Source organism: Coloeus monedula, assembly GCF_965178545.1.
Source record: "Coloeus monedula genome assembly, chromosome: 2".
Classification (NCBI taxonomy): Eukaryota; Metazoa; Chordata; class Aves; order Passeriformes; family Corvidae; genus Coloeus; species Coloeus monedula.
In genome coordinates, this window is record NC_138782.1 from 67732191 (window position 1) to 67759328 (window position 27138).

The following is a 27138-nucleotide window of genomic DNA, read 5'->3' on the forward strand; positions in this document are numbered from 1 at the left end:
CTGAATCATATGTGGTCTGCATAAGCTTTCCTATTCAAGCATTTAAGGATGGGAAGAAAAATGACAATTTATGTTTGCCAAAATATGCAAATACACAGATTACCTCGGACAACTATCCTGGTAGCCCCATATTTAAATATGTCTTTTGTAGCAGGGAGTTGTACACACTGGGGAAGGGATGGGGATGAAAGGAAATATTCTTTTCTAGTTAAGTTGCTTATTTTAATATATAAACACAGATTTAAAAAGAACATAAGCTTACATTTCAAATATCTTTTGTAATTTTATTCTGGTTCTAAGCTTGTATTTCACTTGAGAATACAGAATTGTAAAAGATTACATTTTATGGCAGAGCTGCAGTATAAAGTTATTAATATGTTCATCTTCACAAGCAGTTGCTAAATCCAGTGAGTCATCCCACCAATGCTAGAAAGACACAAATTAGACACACCGAAATATCTGCACATTACTGTCCCTTTTATTAGCTCTGTAAGTTACTGCATTTTTGGAGTTTACTAGCCTTTGTGTGAGAGGATGGTAATCCATAGTATATTCTAGCTACACATATTGCTGTTATTCCTCTTTCAGCTTGCTCTTTGAATGCATGTGCACTTTCTACCTTTGATTGGCAGCACCTATTGTTATCCCTGAAATAATTGCCATATTTGATCAACAGAATAGTAGTGCATAGCCCAGTTTTGAAATGAGGCACCTTGATGTCTGATAGTGTTTACATAATTTGAACAGACACAGAAAATCAACCTCTGAGCATTTGAATCAGCAGACTAGATAAGCATCCAAAAGAAAACAGCTTCTAATTTTCTTACCTTTTCCCTTTAAAAGGCTAGGCAGAGGCCACTGCATTGAAAATAAACTCCTCGCCTGATTTTCAAACTCTTGCATTACCTCTGAATGTCTCTGATTTTGTCTCATTGTGCTTCCCCTGACCTTTGCAATCCACGAAGCTGGGGTGTTTTCAGGGCAAGCTGGCTTTTCATTGCCACCCACAACCATCCCCACACCACTGAGCAGCTCCTTCTGCTCCAAGGTCCTCCTGGCACCCAAGTCCCAGCTCTGGTCCACACCCTTGCATACTCTCTCCCAGTAGACTCACCTCCAGCTGGAGGCCCATTAACCAGGCATTGCCCATAGAGGAATGGTGTTATGTACAGGCTGTCAGGCTTGAGAGAGGAGGAGATGCTCTGTAAGCACTAAGCAGTACAAGCATCTCTAAAATAATGTTCTGAGAGAAGCACATCTCTATATTACTCTCCATCTTTTTTGCTCTAACAAGGAATGCTTGTAATTGCAAATACTGAATATATTTGCAGATTAATATTTCAGATTGGTCCTTTGGTCCAAGAGACAATTTTATCTCTACTGTTACCAGAATGGAGGATTTTTTATTGCTCTTCATTAAGTGCATCCCTGTGATATATCTGTTTATTTGCATGCCAGCTCACTCTTTTTCCAATTCTCTCTCCCTCCATTTTTCTCTCTCTCTCTCTCCCCTCCTCTCTTTCTGCTGCTGCAGAGGATCAAGAGTCATCTAATATGAAATGTTCTTAGTCTTCAGTACAGAGGAAACTGAATGATTCTTAATTAGCTTTTAAAAGTGCATTGTAGATAAAACCACATTAATCCTGTGACCTTCAGCTTGTACAAAAGCATTGTGTCAATTGTCCTGAAAAATAGATAATTCCATTGTTACAAATTCAGAGGTCTAACTTAAACAAACATAATCATCAGACACAAGGGTCTGGTATAGGCAGACTTCAAAACCTTTTACAACAATCTAGGCAGTGCTACTCTGGATAAAGAAGGAGCTGCATCTCCAAATCCCCATTAAGGGGCTTGCTACACCTCAGCAGATATAAGCCTTTGCCAGGCTCTCCCAAAGGTTGTCCTGGTGCTTGGGATGCATCAGCCCAGGGGGCTCCAGTCTGCAATCTGACTGAGAAAAGGGACCTTCTCTGTTAAATCTTTGGTGTCCAACCCTCCATGAAAATTAATACACAGAGATTGGTGCTTTCAGGCACTCATCATTTGCATGCAGATTTTTTTTCCTGATCATCCCTTTCCCAGAGTCTGGAGCTTCTCTGCTCCTTCTTGTATCAGCTTTCCTAGAAATGATATTCACACCAGACTTTGTCCTTGATTGTTGCAAACTCCTTTCTCACTTTGTTTTGGTTCTCAAAACAAATCACACAGGTAAAATGAGTTTATAAAGCAATAAAAATATCAGCCTGGATCATGACACTATTTCCTACCTAAAATTCTGTTTCAACTGTCATTATTGATCTTCCTGTTATTCCTGGATTTTTTTGATAACAAATCTTCTAACTGCTTTAGAAAGGTAGTCAGTGTCTTTTTCTCCACTTTCCATACAGGGAAATTCAGGTAGAGACACGTAATCCAGGTCAGTTGTCCACATATTTATCTTCTGCTTATACATATCTTCTGAAAGCTAAACCAATGCTAGCTGGATTAAAGATCCCAAATCTTTGTACACTTTCACTATTTCCCTAGTGATAAACCAGAGACATCAGACAATGCAGCTGATGTCTAGGAAGAAAATAGTTCTGCTAAAATCATAAAGTCTTATCAGCTGGACCTGTGTTCAAGAATCCCTCAATTCTGACCTCAGTGACAAATGTTTTAATACCACCACACTTAAGTACCTCCCTGAGCAGTTCTGGTGCTCAGATCTACTTGTCCCAGATCAGGAAGCATGATCCCTTCCATTTTGTCATGTTGGTATATGCATGCTCCCAACAGAGCGTACAGGCCCCTACAAAGGAGCATTAGGGCTGCTCTATAAATAAAGGAATTAGCTTGCAGTGCTTGCACATACCACTAAATGATATCCCTGCACATTTTAATATCTTTTAAATACCTTCAGAGCTGGTGACTCAACCATTTCCCTAGGCAGCCAGCTCCAGGGTTTGACCCCCTTTTCAGTGAAGAAATTTTTCACAATATCCAATCGAAACCTCCCCTGGCACAGCTTGAGGCCATTCTCTCCTGTCCTATTACCTGATATCTGGGAGAAGAGACCAACACTTGCCTCACTGCAATTTCCTTATTGGTACTAGCAGAGCGCAATAAGGTCTTCCCTGAGCCTCCTCTTCTCCAAGCTAAACAACCCCAGCTCCCTCAGCCACTCCTTGTTAGGTTTGTGCTCTAGACCCTTCACCAGCTCTGTCTCTCTTCTCTGGACACACTCCAGTACCTCAACGACTTCCTTGAAGTGAGGGGCCCAAAGCTGAACAGAGGTTTCAAGGTATGGCCTCAGCAATGCCGAGTACAGAGGGACAATCGCTTCCCTAGTCCCCTGGCCACACTGCTGGCTCATGTTCAGCTGGCTGTCAACCAATGTCCCCACATGCTTTTCTGCCAGTCAGTTTTCCAGCCACTCTTCCAACAGCCTGTAGCACTGCATGGGGTTTGTTTTGACCCAGGTGCAGGACCTGGCACTCTGTGTTGTTAAACTTCATACACTTGGCCTTCACCCATCAATCCAGCCTACCTAAATCCCTCCGCAGAACTTTCCTGCCCTCCAGCAGATCAACACTCCTGCCCAACTTGGTATTGTCCACAAATTGACTGAGGGGTACTTGATCCTTTCATCCAGATTGTTGATAAACATATTAATATGGCAACGATATATCTCTGATGCATGATACCGTGTCGTATGTTTCAGGCAGTGTTAGCAGGAGAGGAGAGTGGTGATGTCTCTCCTTAGATACCACAGTAAATCTTTGTCTCCTGAATAGGAAAAGTCTCTGGGGGCTTAAAGTTACAGACGCTGAGGTGCATTTTAATTATGTCACTGTAACAACCAAGTGAAGTTGCTCTGCAGTCATGAAAAAAGCAAACTAAAAGTTAATCTTGGATATAAAAGTTTAAAACAGTACCTTAAGACGGCCACAGAACTGGGATAACCAGGTTTTTCTTGCTACTCCGTTACCCAGTGAGATCAAGACAGCAAGAAAATCTGTCTTTAATCATACCTTGAAGGAAGAATGTTAGTAGTAGGTAGAGCAGAGTGGAGGTGATCAGACAAGAGCGAACATGACTGACCAGCTCCCAGCAACTTTTTGCATGGGTTGACCACAGATATATTTTCTTTAAAGGACAGTCCTTGTAATTTGAAAACAAACCCACAATGATTTTACAGGAAATGAAGGGAAAAGACCAATTTATACACCAATAGTATATTTTTTTGTTATTGTCCTCTATACAGGCAGGAAGAGAAATTCCTTCGATCATTTTTAAATTCCTGGTCTGAACAACAATTAAAAAATGCATTTAATTTTGTGACTTGGCGTCAGTGTCTACCTTTTCAGTCTTGATATTAAGCCTTCTATTACAATAAAAGAACCACTACTGACACCTGGTGGCAATTTATCTTTTTCTTTCAATCCATATGCCTGAGGGTTTTTTGTTGTTTGATTTCAAATGTGCCTATTTAAAAAGAGTTTGCTGAAGCAATGATGAACCTACTACTTACCTCCCCATGCTGCTTATCCTATTGCTTTCATGTCTAGAAATATGTTAGAATGTCATCTAAATGTGACACTATTCTCAGAATAATTTTGCAATGTAAATACTTTCAGTACTGCCAGAGAAGTAAAAATTAAAATACACCTTATGACATAAGTTGTAATCAGGAAAAAAACATGCTTGACTAACCCACTGATCTAGAGAAGAAGATGCATACCACACTGCCTGAAAAGCTTTGGGCTGATCTAACTGCAGTGGATTGAATGTTTCATCGAGGATACAAATGTCGATCCTCATTTTTTTCTGATGAGCAAATGTGCTGTACTTGCACACATTTGTAGGAAGACACCTCTGTTGCCTCTCAAGAGCAGGGTTTGAAACTCCTCACTCTGCCCTGCCCACTGCCAGGAGTGTATTTCCAGCTGAGTGTCTGACAGCTTTAAGCAGCCCAGCTTGGACACTGTGGTGCGTCTCATGTTCCCTTATGTGAGAGACACCACATGACAGATGTCAGCAGACGGGAGGATGATGTGTGATGTGTGTTTTTGGAGGAGGCCACAATGTAAGATCTGCAACAGCCAGTGAGATGTAGAGGCTGTCACAATTTAGGCTGCTTACAAGAAAAAATGGAATTGTGAATCCAGAACAAGAGAGCCTAAGGTATTTTGAAAGAGGTAAGTCACATACAGAAAATGAAACACGTTTATTCACAAATTTTCTTGTGGCTTATTAGAAAAAGTGTGAGGAAAAGGTAAAAACTGAATCACTTAGGAACTGGAGTGCACCTATAAGTGTTATGATGCATTTTGGATTGACGAGACCTGTTTTCAGAATGGCCTCTACAATAAGTAGAATGTAGGAGTTTTGAGTGGTAGAACCCCATCTGACTGGTCTTCTACCTTTTTTTTTTTAATGATGAAAAGCCATTATATTGAGTTGGCCCTGGACAGCCGCTAAACACCCACACAGCCACTCATTCATTCCTCCCTATCAACACAGCAGGGAGGAGAACAGCGAGAGCAAAAGTGAGAAAACTCATGGGTTGAGACAAAGCTTAAATAAAATAAAGAGGAGAAAAACGAATTATGTAATCGCTCACCACCCTGCCAAGCAGACAAATGCTCAGCCAGTTGAAGCAGAGGACACCCTTCCCCTGGTCTTCCTCTACTCTCAATTTTTATTGCTAAGCATGGCATTATATGGTAGAGAATACATATCTGGCTGATTTGGTTCAGCTGTCCCAGCTGTGTCCTCTCCCAACCTTTTTCCAGCAGCCAGTAGGGGTAGACAGAGTGGGAAAAAGAGAAAGCTCTAAAGCTGTGCAAGCACTGTTCAGCAATAGCCAAAACTCTGGTTTGTTGACAATGTCTGAGTAACAAATCCAAACCAGAGCATCATACAGGCTGCTATGAAGAAAACTACCTTCTCTGTCCCAGCCGAACCCAGAACAGGAACCTATAGGTCGTGTTTATTTGCAGATAGATCTAGAAAGATTAGGAGAAGAAACAAATGTAAAAATTAAGCAACGGAAATAATAAGCAATGAGTTGCTTTGTGATTCCTCATGCAGACGAATGTATAAGAGCAATAATTAAGGAAACACAGTGTGTTATGAGTTGAGAGCAGTTTTAGGAACAAACCATGTTAAAGCACACACATAAAACAAAGGAGGAGCTTAAGGACCTTAGAACTGTGTGATCCTTCTCTAGGGTGTTTCTTACCAATATTCCTTTGGCAGCTTTCTCTGCTAGACTGTTCATCCACTTATACATTTCTGCAGAGGTTTGGCTTGTTGTGGGTTTGTACAACTCTTAGCAAAGTCCCTGGCTCTGATTTAATTTTAATTATGATTCCAATTGATAATATCATTATATGAATCAATGCCCATACACCAAAGCCTATAAAAACCACCTAGTTTTCCCAGATGGATGACTGCTGCTTCAGGTTTCATCTCCTCTAGTACAGGCCAATACATTCCTAACTAATAATTTGCTCATGACCCTATTATGCATGTCAAGCCCATTTTGATTTTTCCTTTCCTACTGCTCTTCTCCTGGATCCTTTTCATAATTCATTTGCAGTTTCCTGGCATTTTTTCATTAGTAGATGCTTCTGCTTTCGCAAACTATGCATGTAGCCACCAGCACTGGTAGTGTTTACTAACCCACAGAAATGTTGGATTAGGATTTCTGCAGTTACCGGCAAGTGATGTAATTTACTCTTTTTTCTCTTACAAAAAAAAGGTCTAGGAGCATCTCTTGACTTAGATAACAATTTCCTGTTTGTGGGGTTTTGTACAGCAAAATCACAGAAAGTGGAGATGGAAATGACCTACTAGGTCATCTAATCCTTCCTTCTGGCAATGCAGGATAATTCTTTACAGAATATTTTCGAGTGCTTTGACCAGTTTAGTTCTAAATGTCTGAAGTAACTAGGCCTCCATCAATTCCCACAGAAGATTATTCTACAGCCTCATAGATCTCACAGTTAAGAAGTATTTCATTCCAGTCTGCCTAAATTTTCCCTTGCTTAATTTTATCCTATTACTCAGAGTTATGTTCTCTTGTGACACCCAAATATAGTCTTTCTAACCTCAGGGTCCAATTCCCTACTGCCTCATGTTATATTGCCACTTACATTTACATTTGGAAGGTAGCTTTAAAACTGACAAGGTGAATGGAAAATGGAGGTTGATACTTTTTCATACAGACATGAAATTATAAACCTTGTAACAGGAGACACTGACCAGGGCCACACATCATCTGTCTGTAAGGCACTGAAGAGACAGGAAGTTGCATGTCCAAACTGGAAAAAGAACCAAAAAAAGTCACTTGGGTTATTTACAAAGAAAGAATTTTATTTATTTATTTTTTTTTTTTTTTACATAGAAGAATAAAGTATTCTATTCATCTCTTCAGTAAGAGGTGGTTTTGTTATTGTGGATACTAAGTACCTTTACAGAAAAAAAAAAAAAAAATCTACAATAGCTCCCTTTAACATAGTAGGGACAGATAAACAAGAATGAATGACTGGGATCTGAAGCTAACCGAATCCAGACTGAAAATGAGGTGCATGTTCTTAACACTAAGAGTGATAAACTACCACAGCACAGGGTGGATATTGCTTTCCCTGGTGTCTGCAGAAGATGATTGTTTACTTAATGAAAAATACACATCAGCTGAAAAGGTGCCCAGCTGAAATATAGGAGCCTCTGACAACAAAATGTCAAACTAGATAGCCTGGTGGTGCATTCTAGCCTTGAGCATCATGTGATATAGCCTCAGAGAGATACATAATAAGCTAAAAGAGAATGTAGTGAAGAGTCAGTGCAGGAATACAGCTGGGGACAACTGCCTTGCAGGTTCATTGCAAAAAGAGAAATTCCTTTCTGCATTACTTTTATAAGCCTTTTTAAGCTGAACACATGACTGGCAGTCATCCTCTAAGTATTTAGTCTTCCATGGAAAATAGAAAAGCCTGCTTTCCTAATTGACATTTCCAGAAATCCTCAAGACAGATATGGCTATTTAGTAAATATCAAATTGTATCTCCCCAAACAGATAAAACCAGAAGAAATAAAACAGGATCACAGTGAGGGAGAAGGCAAAAAAATCTGGCAGAGTAGAGATGCAAACAGAGCAGAAAGGCAATTCCCATGGTCTCCATATGACTTGTTGTTAAGGGAGTCTGCTCCTGAAAGACAACAAAAGGCAGTTCAGATATGTCCTACACTGAAACTTCAAAGTGCTCAGTGGACTTTGAATCTACGCTCCGTCATCATCAGTGATTGACAACGTGGTTTCAAAGCGTGCCTAAAGATGCAGCATGTCACCTGGTGGATATACAAACACGTCACAGAAGGCCAGGCACACAACTCCCACTGATTTTCTGTGAGAACTGAGCTCCGAAACACCTCCTCTGCTTTTGTTAGAAAGTACTGAGGCTGCAAAGTACCATGGTGTTTCTGTGCCATATTACCTATTGAAAGACATTTTCAGCTTTTCACAAGCAAACACTTGTGCCATTCCAGGACATGGTTAGGTTTCAGTGTTCAAGGGCTAAAAAATAGATGAAATGCAAAGAGAGAAAGAGTTAAAAATAAGTTATTCCTGCTGTCCCCTTTTCTGTTCTTCACCTTAGAATAAGAATTGACTCAGCCTAAGAATGACTCTCCATTGCAATTGATGTGGTGGCTCTGAAGTGGAAGACTCATCTCCTCTTTCCTTTATTATGAATCAGCTTTAGAAGAAACTGCATCTCCTTTCCCATCCTTGTCCACTGTCATGTGAAAAAGGGAGATTTTCTTAAACCCTTAATGTTTGATTAGTCTGTTGGTGCCCCAGGAAAACTGAGATCCTTGTGCCCAATCAGTCTGTCAGTGTCCCATTATGGGGACCCTTTACTGAACATTTTGCCAGATCAGAGGGTGCTTTGACTGACTTTTTCAGGGTCACACGCCAAACAGAGAGATCCCCACCCAGATCTGCACATTATTACCTCTGCCAGTGACACCTAGCACCCATTAAGGACTCACATTAATAGTTCACAGAATAACACTCTTAATAAAATTGTGACAGGTTCAAGGTTCAAGGATTTCTGGTGATAGTGTCTGACTGCAAAAATGTATTCAAAGCAATATACTAAAGAGATAATCATTCAGCATACATTGAATACAGCTCTTACTCAATAGGCATCCCTACGGGGGAGAAGAGAGGTTCAGCCCATCAGCTGATCCCAGAAGTTATGATGGTCTTCCCTAACTTCTTCCAATTCTTAATTTACTTTTGTCCTATTTATTTACTTTCAGGTGGAGCTCAAGTGAGTTTAGTCATACATCTTACTCAGTGAGGGGTGGCGGTACCTTGGTGGTGGGTATCCCAGTATAGTATCTGAGATAATCTTGGGATTGGGACATGCATCTGTCCGAGGAAAGTGATTTTACCGCAGTTGCTGACACAGCACTCTTGGTTTTCAGCTCTTGTGTGGCTTATCAATCAAGTTCCCTCTGCAAGGGTTTGATAGAATCTGGCTGCAGTGTCACCACTCCACTCCACCATCTGTTTAGTCCCCCTCAGACTGTATTGTGTGGGGGAGGTCGGGTATGTTGACCACATTCCATCCGGGGAGTAGCAATAGTATTTTCCCCTGTCATTTCCATACTGGGAATCTTTTTATTTACTTCCCATGCCTCCCTCCATGTGTTGTAAAAAGAAATCTCTAGCACAGAAGAAGGTGATATTCACTGTCTGCAGCACCTGCCCTGTCCATGAAATGATAGTAGCAGACTAAAGACCATCTTTCAGTGGCCCTTTTGCTGACTATTGGGGCTTGACAGCTTTCAAGTCAATGCTGATTATTGTTCAGTCCAGATCTGGTGTTTTGTGTTTGTTCTTTTCCATCTTTGACTGCACAAAGTAGGGAGAGATATGAGAGAGGCAAATGGTGAATGATGCTGGTAAGATCTGGTTGGTAAAGAATTAGTAATGTCCACCCTTTAACAAATACAGATAAAAGGGAGGAGGCTGGGGTTTGCACTACCACTTACTTTTTGATGAGTTGGCAAGAGAACCTTCCTCGAGTGAAACATAGGAGTAATTTTGTGTCTGACAGACAACATCTTCTGGCACTGTATTGTCAATCTAATAAAGAACTTTTTTGGGGAGATGTGATACTAGAAATAGTCAAGCTTGAAGGTGATAAATAATCTAAAGTCCACACAGGCAACCAAACAAACAGTTTGCCTTTGGACTTTCAGATATGTAGAAAGAGCTACCTGTGCTGTGCAAGCAGCTGGGTGGCATAGTTTTAATTAAAGAATCTAATTTATTTCTTCAACCCTCTTTATGCTGGTCTGGAGATTAATGTAATGTTTATTTTTCCAGTCACACCCAGAAATAACAGGATTAGAATATGCCTATGCCTCAAACAATGCAAAATTAATCTCTTTAATGAAGGAAAACTGTTCTATGCCCTCAAAATAAGATGTGTATCTGAGTCAGCAGGTCTGATATTTGGGATGATTATTCTATATTAAATGTCCATGCACAGATACATCCAGCAGGTTGAAATGACATATCTATGCAGTGCTAATTTCTGCTGTTGCTAAATAGAGAAGTTCTTGGCTTGACTCACAGTTAAAGTCAGGAGGACTCTTCAGAGTCTGAGATCAGGATGATTGTCTTTCTTTTCTTTTGCTTTACACTTAAAAAGTATTTTTTCTCTTGACTTTCAAATGAAGCTTTAAAAGCTTTTACTAAGTTTTGATGAGCATATATTAGATAAAGACATTCATTCACTGAATTGGAAGTATACTTCAGTCTCTTGTGTGTCTTTCCCCTAGAAAGGTTCATAGATCAGAGGTATTTCTGACTTAAAATATAATTCTTTACACTTCACTTTTAGTTATGATTGTTTAACCTTTCAGTAAATGTTTCCAATGGCCTTGTGTGTTCTCCTGATCTGTTTTTCAAGAAGCAGAGATAATTTTGGGGTTTGCTACATGTAACTCTGAGAGACTAAGTCAGATAAAATATTATTGAATGATTAGGAAAATAGAATAGGCAAATGTTCTTTAATGGAAGAGCCATACACAATTGCAGTTATAAAAGCATTGATTTTTATCTTGATTGCAGTATGTTCTGCATGAAGTTGCTTTGTCATAGATTCTGCCTCACTTACAGGAGTGTAATTAGTGTGTCACTTATAAAGATGAATAGATGGACACTCCATTACTTAAGATCTCCCTTCTCACAGAGTGAGAATGTTGACTGCATCTGTGTTCAGAAATATGAAAATATCTTCTTCCTAGTGATAATGTCTATAGATACCATCTGTACATCCATCTATCTATCTATCTATCTATCTATCTATCCAACAGATAGAAAGAAATGCAAATGTGTTGAAAAGTACAAAAAATTATGTCACAAGGATGCATAGCTTACATGCACTTAACAAAGCCTATTCTAACCCAAAATTCTCTTCTGAATAATTCAAGAAGTATCGGTGCTAAGATTTATTAAGAAAAGTTTAGAGTGTATCCCCAAGGTGTTTCAAAGAAAGATAAAAAATGCTGAAGAAAATTTTCATCTCTTATAATATTTACACTAATTCAAATGACAGGAAACTCCAGGAAAATTCTTAATTTCTAAGTTTTAGGGACTAATGTTTTTACCCACATTTGCTACATAAAATACCATTACCTTTTCCCTAAATGGCAGCAGTTTCTGTAATTAGCTGCACTTACAGCTTCCTGTGTGTGGATGACTGTAATCTCATATCAGGCTCCTGAGTTTTGCTTTTTTAAACTATACCTGATGAACACAGAAGGTAATATAGGAGCATAGAACCTTTTAGGCTGTAAAAGACCTTTAAGCTTATTGAGTCCAAGCTTAAACCCATCGCTGCCAAGTCCACCACAAAACCATGTCTCCAAGTGACATACATACACTTTAAATACTTCCAGGGATGATGACTTAACTATTTCCCTGGGCAGCCTCTTCCAATGCTTGAGCACCCTTTCTGCAAAGAAATTTTCCCTTATATCCAATACAAACATCCTCTGGCACAACTTGAGGCCATTTCCTCTTGTCCTACTGCTTGTTACCTGGGGGAAGAGGCCAATCCCCATCTCACTACTACCTCCTTTCAGGTACTTGTAGAGAGAGCCATTAGTTCTCCCCAGAGCCTCCTTTTCTCAAGGTTAAACCACCCCAAGTCACTCAGCTGCTCCTCATAGGGCTTGTAGTTCAGTCCCGTCACCCACTCCATTGCTCTTCTTTGGACTCACTCCAGTCCCTCAATGATTTCTTAGAAGCAAGGGGCCAAAAACTGGTGAGAGGATTTGAGGTGCAGCCTCACCAGTGCCGAGTACAGAGAGATGGTCACTGCCCTAGTCTCTCTGGCCACAGGATTTCTGATACAAACCAGGATACTGTTCATGCGTGAGCATATATTTAACATTAATAAGTTTCTACCTGCTCTGCAGTAGGAGATACTGAATCCATTCCAGCAATTACAAAGTAGAAAGGAGAAATCACCAATTAGTGGAACCATGAACCACTATTACACTTGAAATAGGCCATTCCCCAAGAATAGGCTTTTTCTTACTGTAATTGAATCACTTGTCTGCTCACATCCTTCCTCTACTTGCTTTAGTTTTTGCCCTATTGAGTGAACCTTTTTAATGATCTTGGGAAATCTGTTTGAGGTAACATTTAGTATTTCATCCATGTCCATTGCCAAAACACTTACTGGAAAGCTCTGGGAGCTTTAGGTTGCTATCTGCTTCTGATGCTCTGGTGATCAGGGTTTGCAGGCACTCACTGGCTGCACAGAATAATGGTGCTGCTTTGCAAATGGTGATAGACCTGATGGTTCAAGGAGACGCTTATTGCAGAGGGGAAGCACCTGAAAGGGTTGGTGATCAGAAGGGACTTGGAGACATCAAAGAAATTTATAAACTATCAAAAAGCCTGCTACTGGAAGTGGACAGGAAATAGAGACAATGGTGAGGTGAGAAGGCACCCTTCACAGAGAATGGATGAAAAGGTTTGCATGTTTTACCTGCTTCACTGGAATATGATCTGTCTAAATTTAAGAGGACTATCACCAATTTTCTATTGTAATCAACAAGAGAGAAATGTTAGTTACCTAACTCCTTTTTCATTGCCCTACCTTATACAAACACCTTTACATGCCACATCGGCTATCAGTACATTTTAAAAGTTCTATATTATAGTTCAGTCTCATGGTGCTTGAGGAAATTTGGTTTTAAGATCCAGAAGCTCTGCATCTACCCATTTTACCCAGCTATAATAACATCATCTGCAGTTTCCCTTCACTTTGCATGGGGAAATCTCTACAGGCAAAACATAAATGCAAAACCTGCAGTCTGGGATTCAAGGCTTACTGGCCTCTGCCAATAAATTTCCCTGTTACTCCCATTATTCTCAAAGCAAGGTAGTTAAACTCTGGTCAGGGAGTTTATTGTTGTCATGAAATGGGTCAGGAAGAGCTCTGAAGCAGTAGTGGCACTGCACCTTACTTTCCCTTGTGCACAACTTCAGCCTCGTTGGTGCAGTGAGATGCCTTTCTCATGCTCACCAAGAAGTGTTGCTTTGGAAAGGCAAGAAGAGTTTTTGTCAGTAATTGTCACAAAGCATACGACAATACCATGCTCAGTGATTAAGACAGGGAACAAAATCAAGTGTTGGTCCAAACACAGAACTTTGCATGTGGGAGAAATATTTCTAAACAGCTCTTTTATGCTGTCAAATTTTAGTGGCTTGGGCATGTTAAAAATTTAATTAATTAGTATGAGCAGTGTTGACAGAGGCTTTCTGGATTTTAAGTCCACTAAGAAGAAGAAATATTATTTCTTTATTTCTATATTGTATGAAATTTTTAAAATCTTTATTGTAAAATGGAAACTTTACAACAGAATGGGTAGATATTCTGATAAAACACCCCTATATGTAGGTACCTGCTGTTTCAGAAGTGACCGAAATCAAAATAAAAACATACTCCCAAAAGCTTTTATATGTAGTAAGGTAGAAATTACTTCAATAATGCCATGTAATAAGTGAAAAATTATCAAAAATAATATAAATTAAAAAGCAACTGAGTAAGACATTCTTAAAAACATGTCAGGGTTGAACACTTCTCAGAATTGTTGGAATATTGGTTGAAATTAATACTGTGTTGCAGAAAATAGTTTTAAGATCTCCAAGTAAATGAAAAAAAAGAAATGTTAAACCACAGTATATTTTAATAGGAAGTTTGAAAATCCTTGTTTAATTACTATATGCTCAACAGCAGTTCATTTTGAAAAATCCTCAGCTCTCTGGAGTGTGTTCCTCTTTTACCACTGTAAATCACATTAGCTGCAAATCGTGCCACTTAATAAATTGTTTCTAAGTTCTGGTATGTCTGCTAGCTTGGGAGCAGACTGTAGTGAGACTGGTCTCTAGGCGACTTTAATTATGCTTTCTATTCACATGATGGAAGTTTTCAGCCATCAGATGCCACCTGCTACCATTTTTATTTCCAGTCAGCCCTTGTTCAGGGCAGCAAAGGGAACCTTACCTGTCATACTTGTAAGGTGCAGTGTCATGAAAGCTCTCCTATTGCATTGTACTTGCAAAGCCAGCACCAAGCTCCCAAAGCATGCACTCAATTGATTGTGCTTTGGTCGGTAATAACAGCCAGGAGTTTTTGGTTTTAGTTCTGAAAAACCAACACAGTTCTGACTTCAAAGCACTGGAAAATATTATTTGTATTTTCAACACAGTTCTTTCTGATTCTTGAAGTTTCTGTTCATTTTTCTGCCCTCTTCTCTTTCTATTCTCCCACTTTTAATCACAAGATGAATTGAATAGCTATGCCAAAATAAACAGTGAGAACCAAGAAATGAAGCAAACTTTCTGTGAGTCTCATTAGGAACATTCTGCTTGGAGAATGGTCACGTTGTGTGAGGCATTTTCATCACACAACCTATTTTCTGTGGGTATGTGTAGACCATTAGCCAGTCAGAGGGGTTTGATTGCATCCATTCTAGTATGTGGTCATCAGGTAAAAACAGAGAAAGTAGTGTTAGCTGAGGTTTCGGGTGAGAATTCCTCCTTTAGCAACTGCTTAACATTTTAGTTTTTTCTTTAGTTTTTGATTCAGTGAATCATATCTTCCAGAGGCCTCTAGTAATCCCCCAGGATCCTGGTACTTAGTCCAGATCAGCCATAGAGGAATCTATTGGGTTACACCATGTTTGATTAGGATATTAGGTACCATTCAAGTTGGACACTGTGGTTGCCCACTGATGTTGAAATTAGTTTCTGTTTTCAAATCCGATATTGCCATCATGTTCTTTGGTAAGCTTCCAGATAGAAAGGTTGTTTAAGATATGACATATACAACAATGTTTCTAATACTAAGAGGAGGTTTAGCTAGGTATTTTAACATGCTGCATAATTATCCAAGCTATTAATATACTATTTCTGAAATATTAATTGATCTGAATTATACTTTAAAAAATTTTAATACCTTCATGTATGTTTGAGAGAGAGATTTCTGGGAAAAAAGGCACAGAGAAGCCTTTCAAGAGAGTACAATTTGAAATCCATTTTTTCACAGAACTTCCTTTTAGTTATCAAAATTGTAGGTTGGATGTAGCTGCTGAAGATCTCCTGTTCTGAAATGTACAATGTGCACTGTATTATAAATCCATTGTTACAAAGGTGTAAAAGTTTTGTGAACACCAGATCTGGAATTCACTTCAGAACGTTGTTTGAAATATTCCATTTTGGAAGTTTGTTTAAACTCAAACAACCAAACTCTGTACCAGAGCACTGGGGCATCCTTGTCTAATAGCTTATTACCAACCTCCTAGGGACTCACTGCCATGAAAGGCACTATATAAGCTTAGAGGGATTTTTTTTTCTTGCCCCATGTGTAGTTCAGATGTCATTTGTAGTTACTGTGTACTGGTAGTTTACTTCAAAAGAATGCTGATGGAGGCCTGAGGAAAAGATCAAGGTATGTGCTAAAAAGAGGCAAAAAAATAAAATACTGTTCTACTATATTTCTTTGCTATTCTACTGAGATACATCTGTGCTGGCTGCCAAATACTCATTCCTAGTTTGAATTCAAAATTGATCATTCTAGCCTGTAGAGATAAGAACAAAGTCAGATCATATTTGTTTAAATATTTGGTGGTTTTTACTAAAATAATTTTTTAAGTATTACTGTACTTTAGTCTTTCACAAGAGTCAATAGAAGAAAAACCTGTTCATTCACCTGAGGAGAGCTTGTACAAACATGTTTACTTTTTGAGAATACAGACCAGAATACAATTGTCTTCAAATACCTCTGGAGAATAACTGTTAAAAAGAAAAGGGTGCTTCACAGTGCTCCACAAATGATGAATTATTTCATCAGCTTAGCCTTTTAAAGTGTGTTACAGGTTTTTTCAAGAAAAGGTGATGGATAGGGTTGTCAGAAGTACCCAAATCTTTGAATTGCACAGTATTTGGGTGGTTTACAGGAGCCATTTAAGAAGACCTAAATATCAAACATGTCTTAAAAACTTTCTGAAGAAATTTTTTTAGGAAATTCCTCTTCTTAACTAACATACCCACAAAGAAACAACAGTACATATTGCTGTTGTATTTAAGAAAAAGACATAATGAATATTAAAACCTGACTTCATATAGGCTATGTTCACAAACACACTCCCATAGTTTAAAAGTTAAACCCTAGACCCATGCAAAGCAAAAAAGAATGAGACAAATTTCCCATTGTCTCAAATTGCACTAACATAATTAATTGGTCAATTCATTTTTGGTGTTGTTTTCCTTTGAGTTGATAAGTTATGTGTAAATTGTGCCTTACAGCAGGTAACCATATTTGGGGACTTCAGAAGTCCTGATCAGTTTTGCCTCCTTCTGTAAGATCTACTAGTTGTTAATTTCTTTGCAACTAGGTAATTTATTTCATTGAAGTGTGTAGATGTAAATGCTGTATATTTTCAAAGGTACTTCTATGGTTCAAGGTCCTACACAACCTACTCTGGACAGTTTTCTATAAATCACTCCAGCCCAGCTGGATAAATATGGCTTTAGAAATCAAATGTGAGACACTTTGGCTTTAAAGAATATCCTAAAGCTATTTATTTTCATATTAATATGTGCTATTGGAATAAATTATTAGTATATTTTCTGCACTTTAAAAACAACAAAAAAAATACAGAAAAATCCCCCAAATTATAAGATTTTCTTACTGGAAATATTGTCCAGCTATTTACTATATGTTATATATTTCAGATGATGGGAAAACACATTGATTCTTTCAAAATAAATTATGGGTTTAAAATACATGAAAGTATGTTGCCCTAATAAATGGCAACTTATATAAAAAAGGAAATAAAGAACTTGAGGGCTTTATTTAGAGCCAGTCTTTTATTGTAAATGATGCTGTCAATTTATTTTTTTTTATAACCTCTAGCAATAGGAGATTATTGTGATAAATGATTCATATCGCTGCAATATATACCTTTAAAAATTTCCATATCTGGCAACTAATAGGCACATCTTGAAGGCTTCAATAGGCTCCTTAGCCAGATAACGTGGCTGCAAGCTGGTTCATGATTAATTTCATCTAAATGTGGTAATTATCATACTTTGAAGTAATGCCTGCAGAACATGCTTTCACAGAGAGTTAGTGGAAGCAGAGGATTAACCCAGAAATATTTCAGTTCAGAGCAGCATATCACCCAAGTAGAAATATATTTTCTTCCGAATTTTTCAAGATTTTTTTATTAGACTACTTGGCAGTCATTTGCATTACCTTATATCAGCTTCTCCACGGCAATTTAGAAAGCAACAGAAACAGAAGCAGCTTTGTATTATAAGCAGTAATGGCATAGTCTTGGGTTTGCAAGTAACTTAATTTGACAGCTTCTGCCCTGAAGTATTTCTTGTATTAGCATTTAAGAGCACAATTCATTTATCATTCATATATGTTGTGGACATAAGCCTTATCCTGCCTGTATTACAGGCACATTATAGCTTATTAGGGAGGATGTTAATTTCCTCATAACCATCTGGGGGAGTACCTTCTACCACTACTCTATGCATCCATTTGCTCCTGTCTCACAGGATCCCCATGAATATTTTCTTGGTTGTACAGGTGGGACTAATGAAAAAGCCATATGAGGCACCAAGTATGTTTCTAAAAATGGGTGGTTTTTGTACCCAGTTAAAAGCCCTGAAGTAGAACAGCACCAAGAATTATAACGGAGAGAGGAGCCCTCCCTGAGTATTTCTGCACACTTATATCACCTTAGTAAAGATTCCAGATCTCTCAGCCATCAAAAAAAAAGGTCCCACCAAAAAGTTGCAAAAAATCTCACCTTAAGTGAAGGTGAGAGTGAACAGCCTAGTTAAGCCTTCCTGGTAGATTGCTTGGCCATGCTGCATGTTGATACAGCTAAGTCATTTCAATTTTATTCAAGTCGACCAGGGACAGATTTTGCCTGTATGGACCATATGTAGGACTGAGTTTTTCCAGGTTCAAAAGGTGTTAGGTGGAAAATTGACCAAACTAGGCCTGTGTGATTGTCAACAATTGCAGGAAGAGGGTGGCTTTCATTACGTCCCCGTACTTAGGCTGCTGGCACATCCTCCCTTGTGTTTCTGCAGCCTGACAACGTGCACATGGTGAGCAACCATAGCTCAGCTATTACATATAAGCCATGGTAACTCAATCACATGCCAAACCTCATCTATTACCAGACCAAAATTAAACGAGTGTTCAGGGTCACACAGGCTTTCCTGTGTTTACACTTAGGGTTAAATTAGTTCCACTGTACCATGAAACAAACAGAAGTGAAATGAATCTGTATCATTCCAATGCACTTTACAGCAAATAAGCTGTTTCATCTCTAAAGCACATGCTGAAATTTTCTGTCTACCTTTATCCTTCCTATTTTTTTATACGTGTGTTTGGGTTTTTTTCTCTTACAGATAAAAAAGAAGCTGCCGTGTCCAAAGAACTCAAAAGTAAGAAACTACTATCTCTTTAATATGCCATACAGTTTCAAAAAGTGCATTTCATTAATCCAAAAATAATAGTTATTGAGTTGTTGAAAATACAAAGAAGAGAGTAGCTACACTGTTTATAATTGAAAAATGACATGTTTAGACTTCAGCTGCCTCCTACTTTCTAAATCCATTCTTATCCTACTTCTAATTGCACACTCCTCTTTGTGACTGACAGTTTTTCCTTCTCCTCTTTCCTATCACTGTCTTCAAAAACAAAGGTTTCATAGGGGAGGAAATGTCAAATTGAGGTCTCAGCTGAATGTGATCTCAGTAGCAGTAATTTTCATAAAAAGGTTGGGAAGACTCAGAGTTCAACATGCTGAGAAACCCCAAATTTATCTTCACAAATGCAAAACAAGGGCTCTGCCTGTCTAGGTACCTCTGGTTCCAACAGAGACACTTCTGGGGCTGAAGAGAGTTGGGAGTTTTGCTCTTCCAAAAAAATAGCCAAAAAATGCCCTGAGAACATAGCATGGTTAAAAAGGGACACCTACATCTTCCTTTTCTACGAATTTACAAGTGTCAATGCCTCAACACAGTAAGGACAGTAAGACAGTTTCTTTGATAAGACTTCATCTGCTCAACATTCTGTTCTGAAAGTACAGTATACAGGAAAAATTAAGAAAAGTATGGGGCCTTGAAATCTGATTCAGCTTCACAGTTAAAGAGTGCACTGCCTCCCATCTCCCTGTACGAACTTTCATGACTTGTATGACAGAACAATCTTCTGCCATCCTCAGTTTTGCACCAATTTATTAAAAGATTTATTTTGGCAATGAAAAAAACCTTATGCATTGGGTTCTTATGCAAATTTTGCAGAAATAGCTAACAAAATTTTTCATAGACTTACTCTACAAATAATATCTGCTAGTGACGTAAGTGTCCGTTTTCAAGTATGTCTTAAAGGACCTATTAATTTGGACACCTAATTCCTCAGAGCAGCCTTCCAGTGCCTAAAGTGGTCCTACAGGAGAGCTGGAGAGGTATTTCTCACAAGGGTATGCAATGACAGGACAAGGGATAATGGCTTTAAATTGAAAGTAGGTTTAGATTGGATATTAGGAAGAAATTCTTTACTGTGAGGGTGGTGAGGCACTGGAACAGGTTGCCCAGACAACTGTGGATGTCCCATCCCTGGAAGTGTTCAAAACCAGGCTGGATGGAACTTTAAGCAACTTTAAATCTCATGGAAGTTGTCCCTGCCTGGCAGGGAGGTTGGAAAGAGATGACCTTTAAGGCCCCCTTCGACAAAAATCATTCTATGATTCCTTTCATGGGAGAATTCCCCAGCGGCTGTCACAGTAAAACTTCCCATCTCCACCACATGAGAGTAATCTGCTGAGTGAAATCTGCAGAATGAAAGTAGTTCATGTAAAGGTGCAGAATCATTAGCACTTAAATAATTTGTGTATTACAAACTGAAAACAATATTCTTGCAAAAGGCAGCTTAAACTTTGGGCACTTTTGTTTCAATGCTACTGAAAAGTTATACAAAAATTACAGAAATTACAGAAATTTTTAGTCAAACATATCCTTAATTTTATTTTTTCTCAAAATTATTGTAGTTGCTCAGAAATTAAATATCTAAAATCAAAATCTTTGTAGAACAAAAAGAATTCTAACAGTTCGTTTTCACAGATGTTATGAAAAAAAAGTAAAAAAAAGTTTCACTGTCAAGCGTGCCCTAGCTGAGAGCTCAGAAGGGGATAAATGAGAGTCCTGCAATTTTGTATTAAGTCCATTTGACACTTCTGGAACACGCATGTTGGATCTCTTACTTCTGCAAAAAAAGGCAAAAAAGTAATACTAAGTAAATATTTCTTCAAGGTCTTCTACAAATTTCCATGAAGGAGGGGTGAGCACCACAAATAATTACAATTCTACGATAATAAGTCAGGATATAATTATCTGCTGTGGGCTTTTAAATGGATGGAAATAAAGCAATCCCACACATGCAAACTATATTTTGTTTCCATTCTGTTTCACAAGACAAACTGATGCATCTTTTATGAACTTCTCAAAAGACTGGAGGGGAAGGATTCAAAATTACATTCCTGATTTAGCCATGTTCATTTTCATTGTAATAATACAGTGACAGATGTGAAGGATTAACTAACATTTTTTGGCATTCTGTAATTCAGCTTGTGCTTAAAATGATTAGTTATTTCCTCTCAAGATATGGAATGTGAATTTTAATTTAAAGGGCCTTCTAGTTGATAGAAAAAATTCTTTATGACCATTGGTGGAGTTTAGGTTATGGATATTTGTTAAATTATTGTGATTTAAGTACAGTCTGTTTTGGTAGTTCCTGTGGATAAAAGAGATTAAGTAAATACTAGTAAAGAGTAAATAAATCTAGTAGGCTACTTAGCTTCTTCTATTTGGGTCTGAGATTCCCCGAATTCACTTGGGGATGCACATACCATTCATCATTTGGACCTTCATTCTGCAAGGACAGCTTCTACCAACAAACAGAGTATAATGCAAATGCTTCATGAAAAGACCAAGAACAGACCTACAGTTAATGGCCTAAGAGGGAGTGTTTCTCCTCTAGGAGAGCAATTGCTCTTTTGGTTGCAGGATCAAACATGAAGATGTTCTCCTCATGGTCCTCCATTCTTCAGGATGGAGAGAGATTCCTGGTACAGCCGCATCTGTGGATGCACTTTGCAAAAGCAGCCCAATTTCACCTTTTCTAACCAGGGCCAGTTTTAGATTAGGGGAAAGGATGCCATTCTGAATTGCTGAGGGATCCCCTGAAGTGCCACTAGCAAATTTGCCAGACTGAATCCTCAACACCTAACAGAAGCTGGTTCAGGACTTGCTGCTCCCATAGCTGCAAGATCAAATGCAAAGGCTCCCAGCACACAACAGCTGCCTGAGGGGCAAGGCCATGCTGAAAGCCCTGCATGCCTCCTTTCCTCTGCTTTGCCAACAGATACTGAATTACTAAGCAGAAAAAGCTGAAAGAAGTGATTCAGTGCCAAACAACCAGAGTTTACTAGCCCTTCAGCTGGTTATTCTCTTGTTGCCTTTGAGTTTATTGAAGACAACTCAGCTCTTCTCCCTTTGGGCAGTCTCTTTAACTCTTCAGTTAAAAAAATTGTTACAGGCTTCTTCACTGGAAGCCTTTTCTTAGATTTCTATGGGGTTTTTAAGATATAATGCTTTGTAATGAATGGTTTAATTTTTTTTTTTTTTTAAGGGCCAGCGAAAGCTCCTGCAGCCAATCCAGCCATCAAAAAAGCAGCAGCACCAGGTAAAGGAGAAAAATGTTTGCATGCAGTATATTTCTTGTTCTTTTGAACCAGTTTATTGCATCATAGCACCATCTGCTGGATTGCACAAAAGCCAGCGGTTTATGTTAGTTGTCGGGGTGGTTTTTTTGTGTGTTTTGCTCTAAATCATTGTGATAATTCGTATGTGAAATATTTGCTAAGAAAAAAAGTATTTAGCACTGAATTCTAACGTTATGTTTCCTTCTTGTCCTCTCATGGCGTCTATGAGGTGCCATATTGGGCCATTCTGCGGAGCTTGAGGTCAAAAAAATTAATCTGAATGCAAAGACTGATGTTAAAAGCAATATATACAGAAATTAATTTCCATGTGAAGTTGTATTCGAGCCCTTTGAGAAGGGGATCTGATATTTCAAAGTGCTGCTCTCACAGTATGTTGTCAAAATGAAGCTCTTAGATAATCATAAATATGCACTGAAAAGACAAGCAAACATTTTTTTTTATAAAAAAGTTGTCTCTGCCACAGAAGGACTTGTAGCCTGGAATCACAGTGGATGTGGGCTATTACAGCACACATTGTGTGGCTGTACAATGCACTGTGTGAAACTGGCCTAGGAAGCACCATTTCCCCACCAGTGCTCCCCATCCCTGCCTGCTGTCTTTGTCTGACATCTGCTAACACAACTAGGGGAACAGTGTAAACCACACCATTGCCATGGCTTACAGCTGAAAGCTGTCCTAGGAACGTGTGTGTGTGTGGCAGGGTGTTCAGTCTCCATCATTTCAGTAAGTCTGGCTCCACACACATTTATATTCATGTCACTGATAATTTCTTAAAGCAGCTTTGTTGCCAAAGTGTGTTGTATGGCGAGACCCTTAGAAGTCTCAACAGTACACTGTAGAAATCGTTGTGTTAGAACCATATGCTTATAATTAATTCATTCCACCTGCTTGCATCCAATATTTGTGTTCATGTTTGAAAAATATTCCAATGAGTCTCCTTGTTGGCAAGAATGACGATGACAGTAATCTGCTTAAGATAAAGAAAGGGGGAAAACTGGCATGGCTTCTTATGGAAAAATAAAATAAGTTTGTCTGTTCTGACACTTTTCTAAATATCTAGTTTGCCTTAAAAACTATAAAGAGCAGTAGGCTTTGAGTTCTACATTTTCACTTCCCCTTCAGTTTTCGGAAAATTAATTTACCACCTAAAATAACTCACCATAACAAAATATTAAATATGCTTGTTTGCCAACATCATAAGTAGACTGTTGCCTATTAGCACAGTAAATTAAATACATTACCCAATTTCATATTTAATTTTCGTCCACATATCTTGTTACATCACAACCTGTACCAAGAACGCCTAAAGCTGAAGGTTTACTCCTCTTAACAGACTGAGCAGACTGAGAGCACAGCTGGTCATCTTACAGTGCGTCTACATCACATATGTTCCTGATCTTAATGTCACTGGTTAAGAAATCCCTGCCTAATTCAACATGCACTATTTTTATCTCCATATATGTATGTGTACACAGAGAAAGCAAAGAAAGTGGAGTTTGGAAGTCTGTGAGAACTTCTGGATCTGCAAGCTGACAGCTGCTCTAGGAAACCAGCCTCAAAAAATTTGCATTACTTAATTTTGAAAGTGGATATTTTCAAACATTTCCAGTTTTCTCTAACTGGAAAAAATCACCTCTCTGACAGTCATCAGAAACTGGGCTTGAGACCACAAGAATTTGGCTGTAAAGCAGAATAGTTTCATAGCTATATGCAAGTGATACTGTTCTATAGGGAAAAATCAGAGTTGAAGATATTTTGTTACATGTCTTCCTCAATTACCCTGCTTTATGTTGTCCCCATCCCAAATCCTGCTGCCATGTCCTCTTTTTTCTGCACAGTACATTGTCTCCCCAGCTGTGTCAGCAGGATGGGTCTGAGAGTGACCTACCCTTACAAAATATGTCTGTCCTTTTTCCCTGAGAAGTGGCACAGGTTTCTTTCACAGGAATTCCTCAGGCACCCCATGTGTGCTGGGCCCAGCAGGCTCTCTCTGAAGGGTTTCTAAGAGCCAGGATGTAGGTGGTCAACTGCCTCATCCTGACATCCTTTATCAGGACAGAGAGCTGAGATGGAAAACTCCATCTCATCCCCATCGCTTTGGAGCCTCACACCTCAATCTTTATCATGCCCTTCAGCTGTAGCTAATTCTGCTGGATGAGTATTCCAGCTCTCACTGGTGGGGCAGAGTCATCACACCTCGGTTTAGTAAGTTTGCTGAGTCTGTTTTGTCACTGTGGGAAAAGCAAGCGTGTGGCGGTGCAGGACAGGGAAGGGAGCACAGGCTCAAACCATGCAGAGAGCGTTTCCAGCTAAATTAGCAGGAGGGTCATTGTGTTCCCTGGCAGGCAGCAAGGAGCCTCAGTGCCACTGACCTCATGCACTCTCTTAGCTAGGGAGAGGGATGAGAACAGCTCATCCGTGCGTCCCTCTCAGGAGATGGCCTCAATTCATAGGCAAGACTCCTGCACCTTCTCTAAGTACCAGTGACAGTGCTTTCCTATGATATTTTTTCTGAATTAAAAATCAATCCTAACTCTTTCCAACACTGCAAAAATTAAATCCTAATTGCTACTTAGAATTTCCCTGGAATGGTCTTGAAATTTTTAATTTAATTGTACAGTACTTTTAACGGATTTTGTACTGTCACTTAACTGCCTAATTACTGGGTTTTATTGCTTAATTTTCCCCATCTTCCTCTCCACACACATGCAAAAAACAAAAAAAATCATATTCATTGCTTGCTTTGGGTTCACAACAGAAACTCTTTTTGAGCACAATTTCCCCCTTGAAAATCAAGAAAATTTAGTCTGGATCCAGAAAGAATAAAATAAGTATGACAGACAATAGCTATTTATAAGTGCTCAGATGTCAGCTGCATCCAATCTCCCAAACTGACTGCCAGTGGTGCTAGAATTATTATTACTTTATTATGCCACCAATCTTTCCACTGTTTGTAGGAAGCAGGAAGAAGACATTATGTAGGAAATTATATAAGAAATGGGTTCATGGGGTAAGTACAGAATATTAGAATGCAGGCTATACTGAAGAACTTGGTTAGAGGATGGATTGTATAGGTTCAGATCATTCTGCCTAATGCAGAAGAACTGCAGGTGTTACTGGTAATGGGCAGTACTTATGTAGCAGGGAAGTTATTTTAATTCTTAGTTCAAGATAAACGATTGTAACTAAAATGGCATTAGGAAAGCTATTACCATAAGGTATAACCAGTTTTACTCTACATAAAAAGGAAATAAACCCAAAAGTCTATGGGACAGTAGGTATACTTCGAAAGGTGGAAAAAGTTTATCAAGCAGCTGGCTTGTTGATTGTCTTTTAATTATCCCCTGTAGGACACAAGTACATAGAAAGAAAGCTATAACCATATACCTGCTACAGAAGATTAATAAAATTCAGCATGTCTATTGAATGATTTAGCAACACGTGGAACAGGCAAACTTATCATGGATTGTTTGTCAGGTTTCTCAGACTCAGGTCCCAAGTCACACATCAGGGATGTATTTTACTCGCAGTGATACCTTAGGTTTTAGCTTTTATATTTTTCAGATCCTGTATTGCCTAGTATGAAACTCCATATAGCCTGTTAGCTACTGTTCTCCCATTCTGGTTAGACGCAACAAACCCTCTCTGGGCCTGAACTCAAGGACACCTTTTTGTCCCAGGCCTTGAAATATGTACATTTAGCCTCTGGACAGGGGGATCAAACTTGGGGTAATTACATCACTACTTGAAATTATAATTGGAGAATTAACCCCGATATGCAAATGAACCAAACTTACAAAAGTGTGAAAAACGTGTGACCCAGTGTCCATCTTGGGTGGAGCCCCTTGGAGGCTTTTGACTGCCCAGGATGTACCTTTGAAGGCCCTTCAAATAAATACATGCTTTTATTCTCTTAATCTTGTCTAGCCTCTGTTTTCAGGTAGCCACTTCAAGGCATCAACAGCCCCACACCCTCTGCATCATCTATCAAACTATGTATTCTCATCTTGTGTAGGTATGTGTAGTCATATATCTTCTTGTGTAGTCAGTCCAAGAGGAGAGAATTCAAAACTCAAGGTGAAGTTTATGTTACACACCCCCTGTAAGTACCTTTGGAAACAGGAAAAGGAGCCTCTCTTGCTCACTGTGTATGGACATAGTAAAGTTTGCCATCCTGCAATCTCTTCAGGATCTTATGTCTGAGTGCCTCTATGTGCCCTGAAATTTCTCTTTATAAGCAGCCACTGAACCTGGTGAGAGCATCTCTGCATGTATTTCTGCCATATGTATGTTACCAAGAAAATTGTTCTGGTAGCTGGAGTAGACAGTTCAATTTTCCATTCTCTGAAGTTAACTCCCTCAGACTTTTTCAGAACATAAGCACAGCCATTCTCAGGGCTTATATTCCAAGTTTACAGTCTAACTCTTTGGGGACAAATGTTAGAGGTAACTTACTGAATGCATAAGGACAAGCTATGCAGTTTATTTTTGTACAAAATAAATCTTCACTCAGGTGAAGCAGGTGTTTATGCAGCAGTAAATAAAATAATGAAGCCCTACCTGTGTTAATACTGCTGCTCAGGGTCCTTGTATTTAGATCCAGGATCATTCCGTAGTCCTTCTGATCACCAAGGTTTTCTTTGCAGTCCATCTTAGCATAATTCTTCCTCTGTCCCTCCTTAGCTCTTTGGGAAGTTAAATATCATATCTTCTCTGAGTTAGTAATTTTCTTTCTGGTTT

The 27138-nt window shown here is 38.9% G+C and overlaps 1 protein-coding gene across 15 annotated transcripts in view; it reads left to right on the forward strand.

Moving 5' to 3' along the window:
• The window catches only part of TRDN (triadin), a 231443-nt gene that overhangs the window by 115845 nt on the left and 88460 nt on the right, over window positions 1-27138 (forward strand). For all 15 annotated transcript variants that reach the window (XM_082276583.1, XM_082276584.1, XM_082276586.1 and 12 more), the window contains 2 exons: window positions 19022-19057; window positions 22305-22358. In XM_082276583.1, coding sequence (XP_082132709.1) covers window positions 19022-19057; window positions 22305-22358 — 90 coding nt within the window. The remainder of the gene's footprint in view (window positions 1-19021; window positions 19058-22304; window positions 22359-27138) is intronic.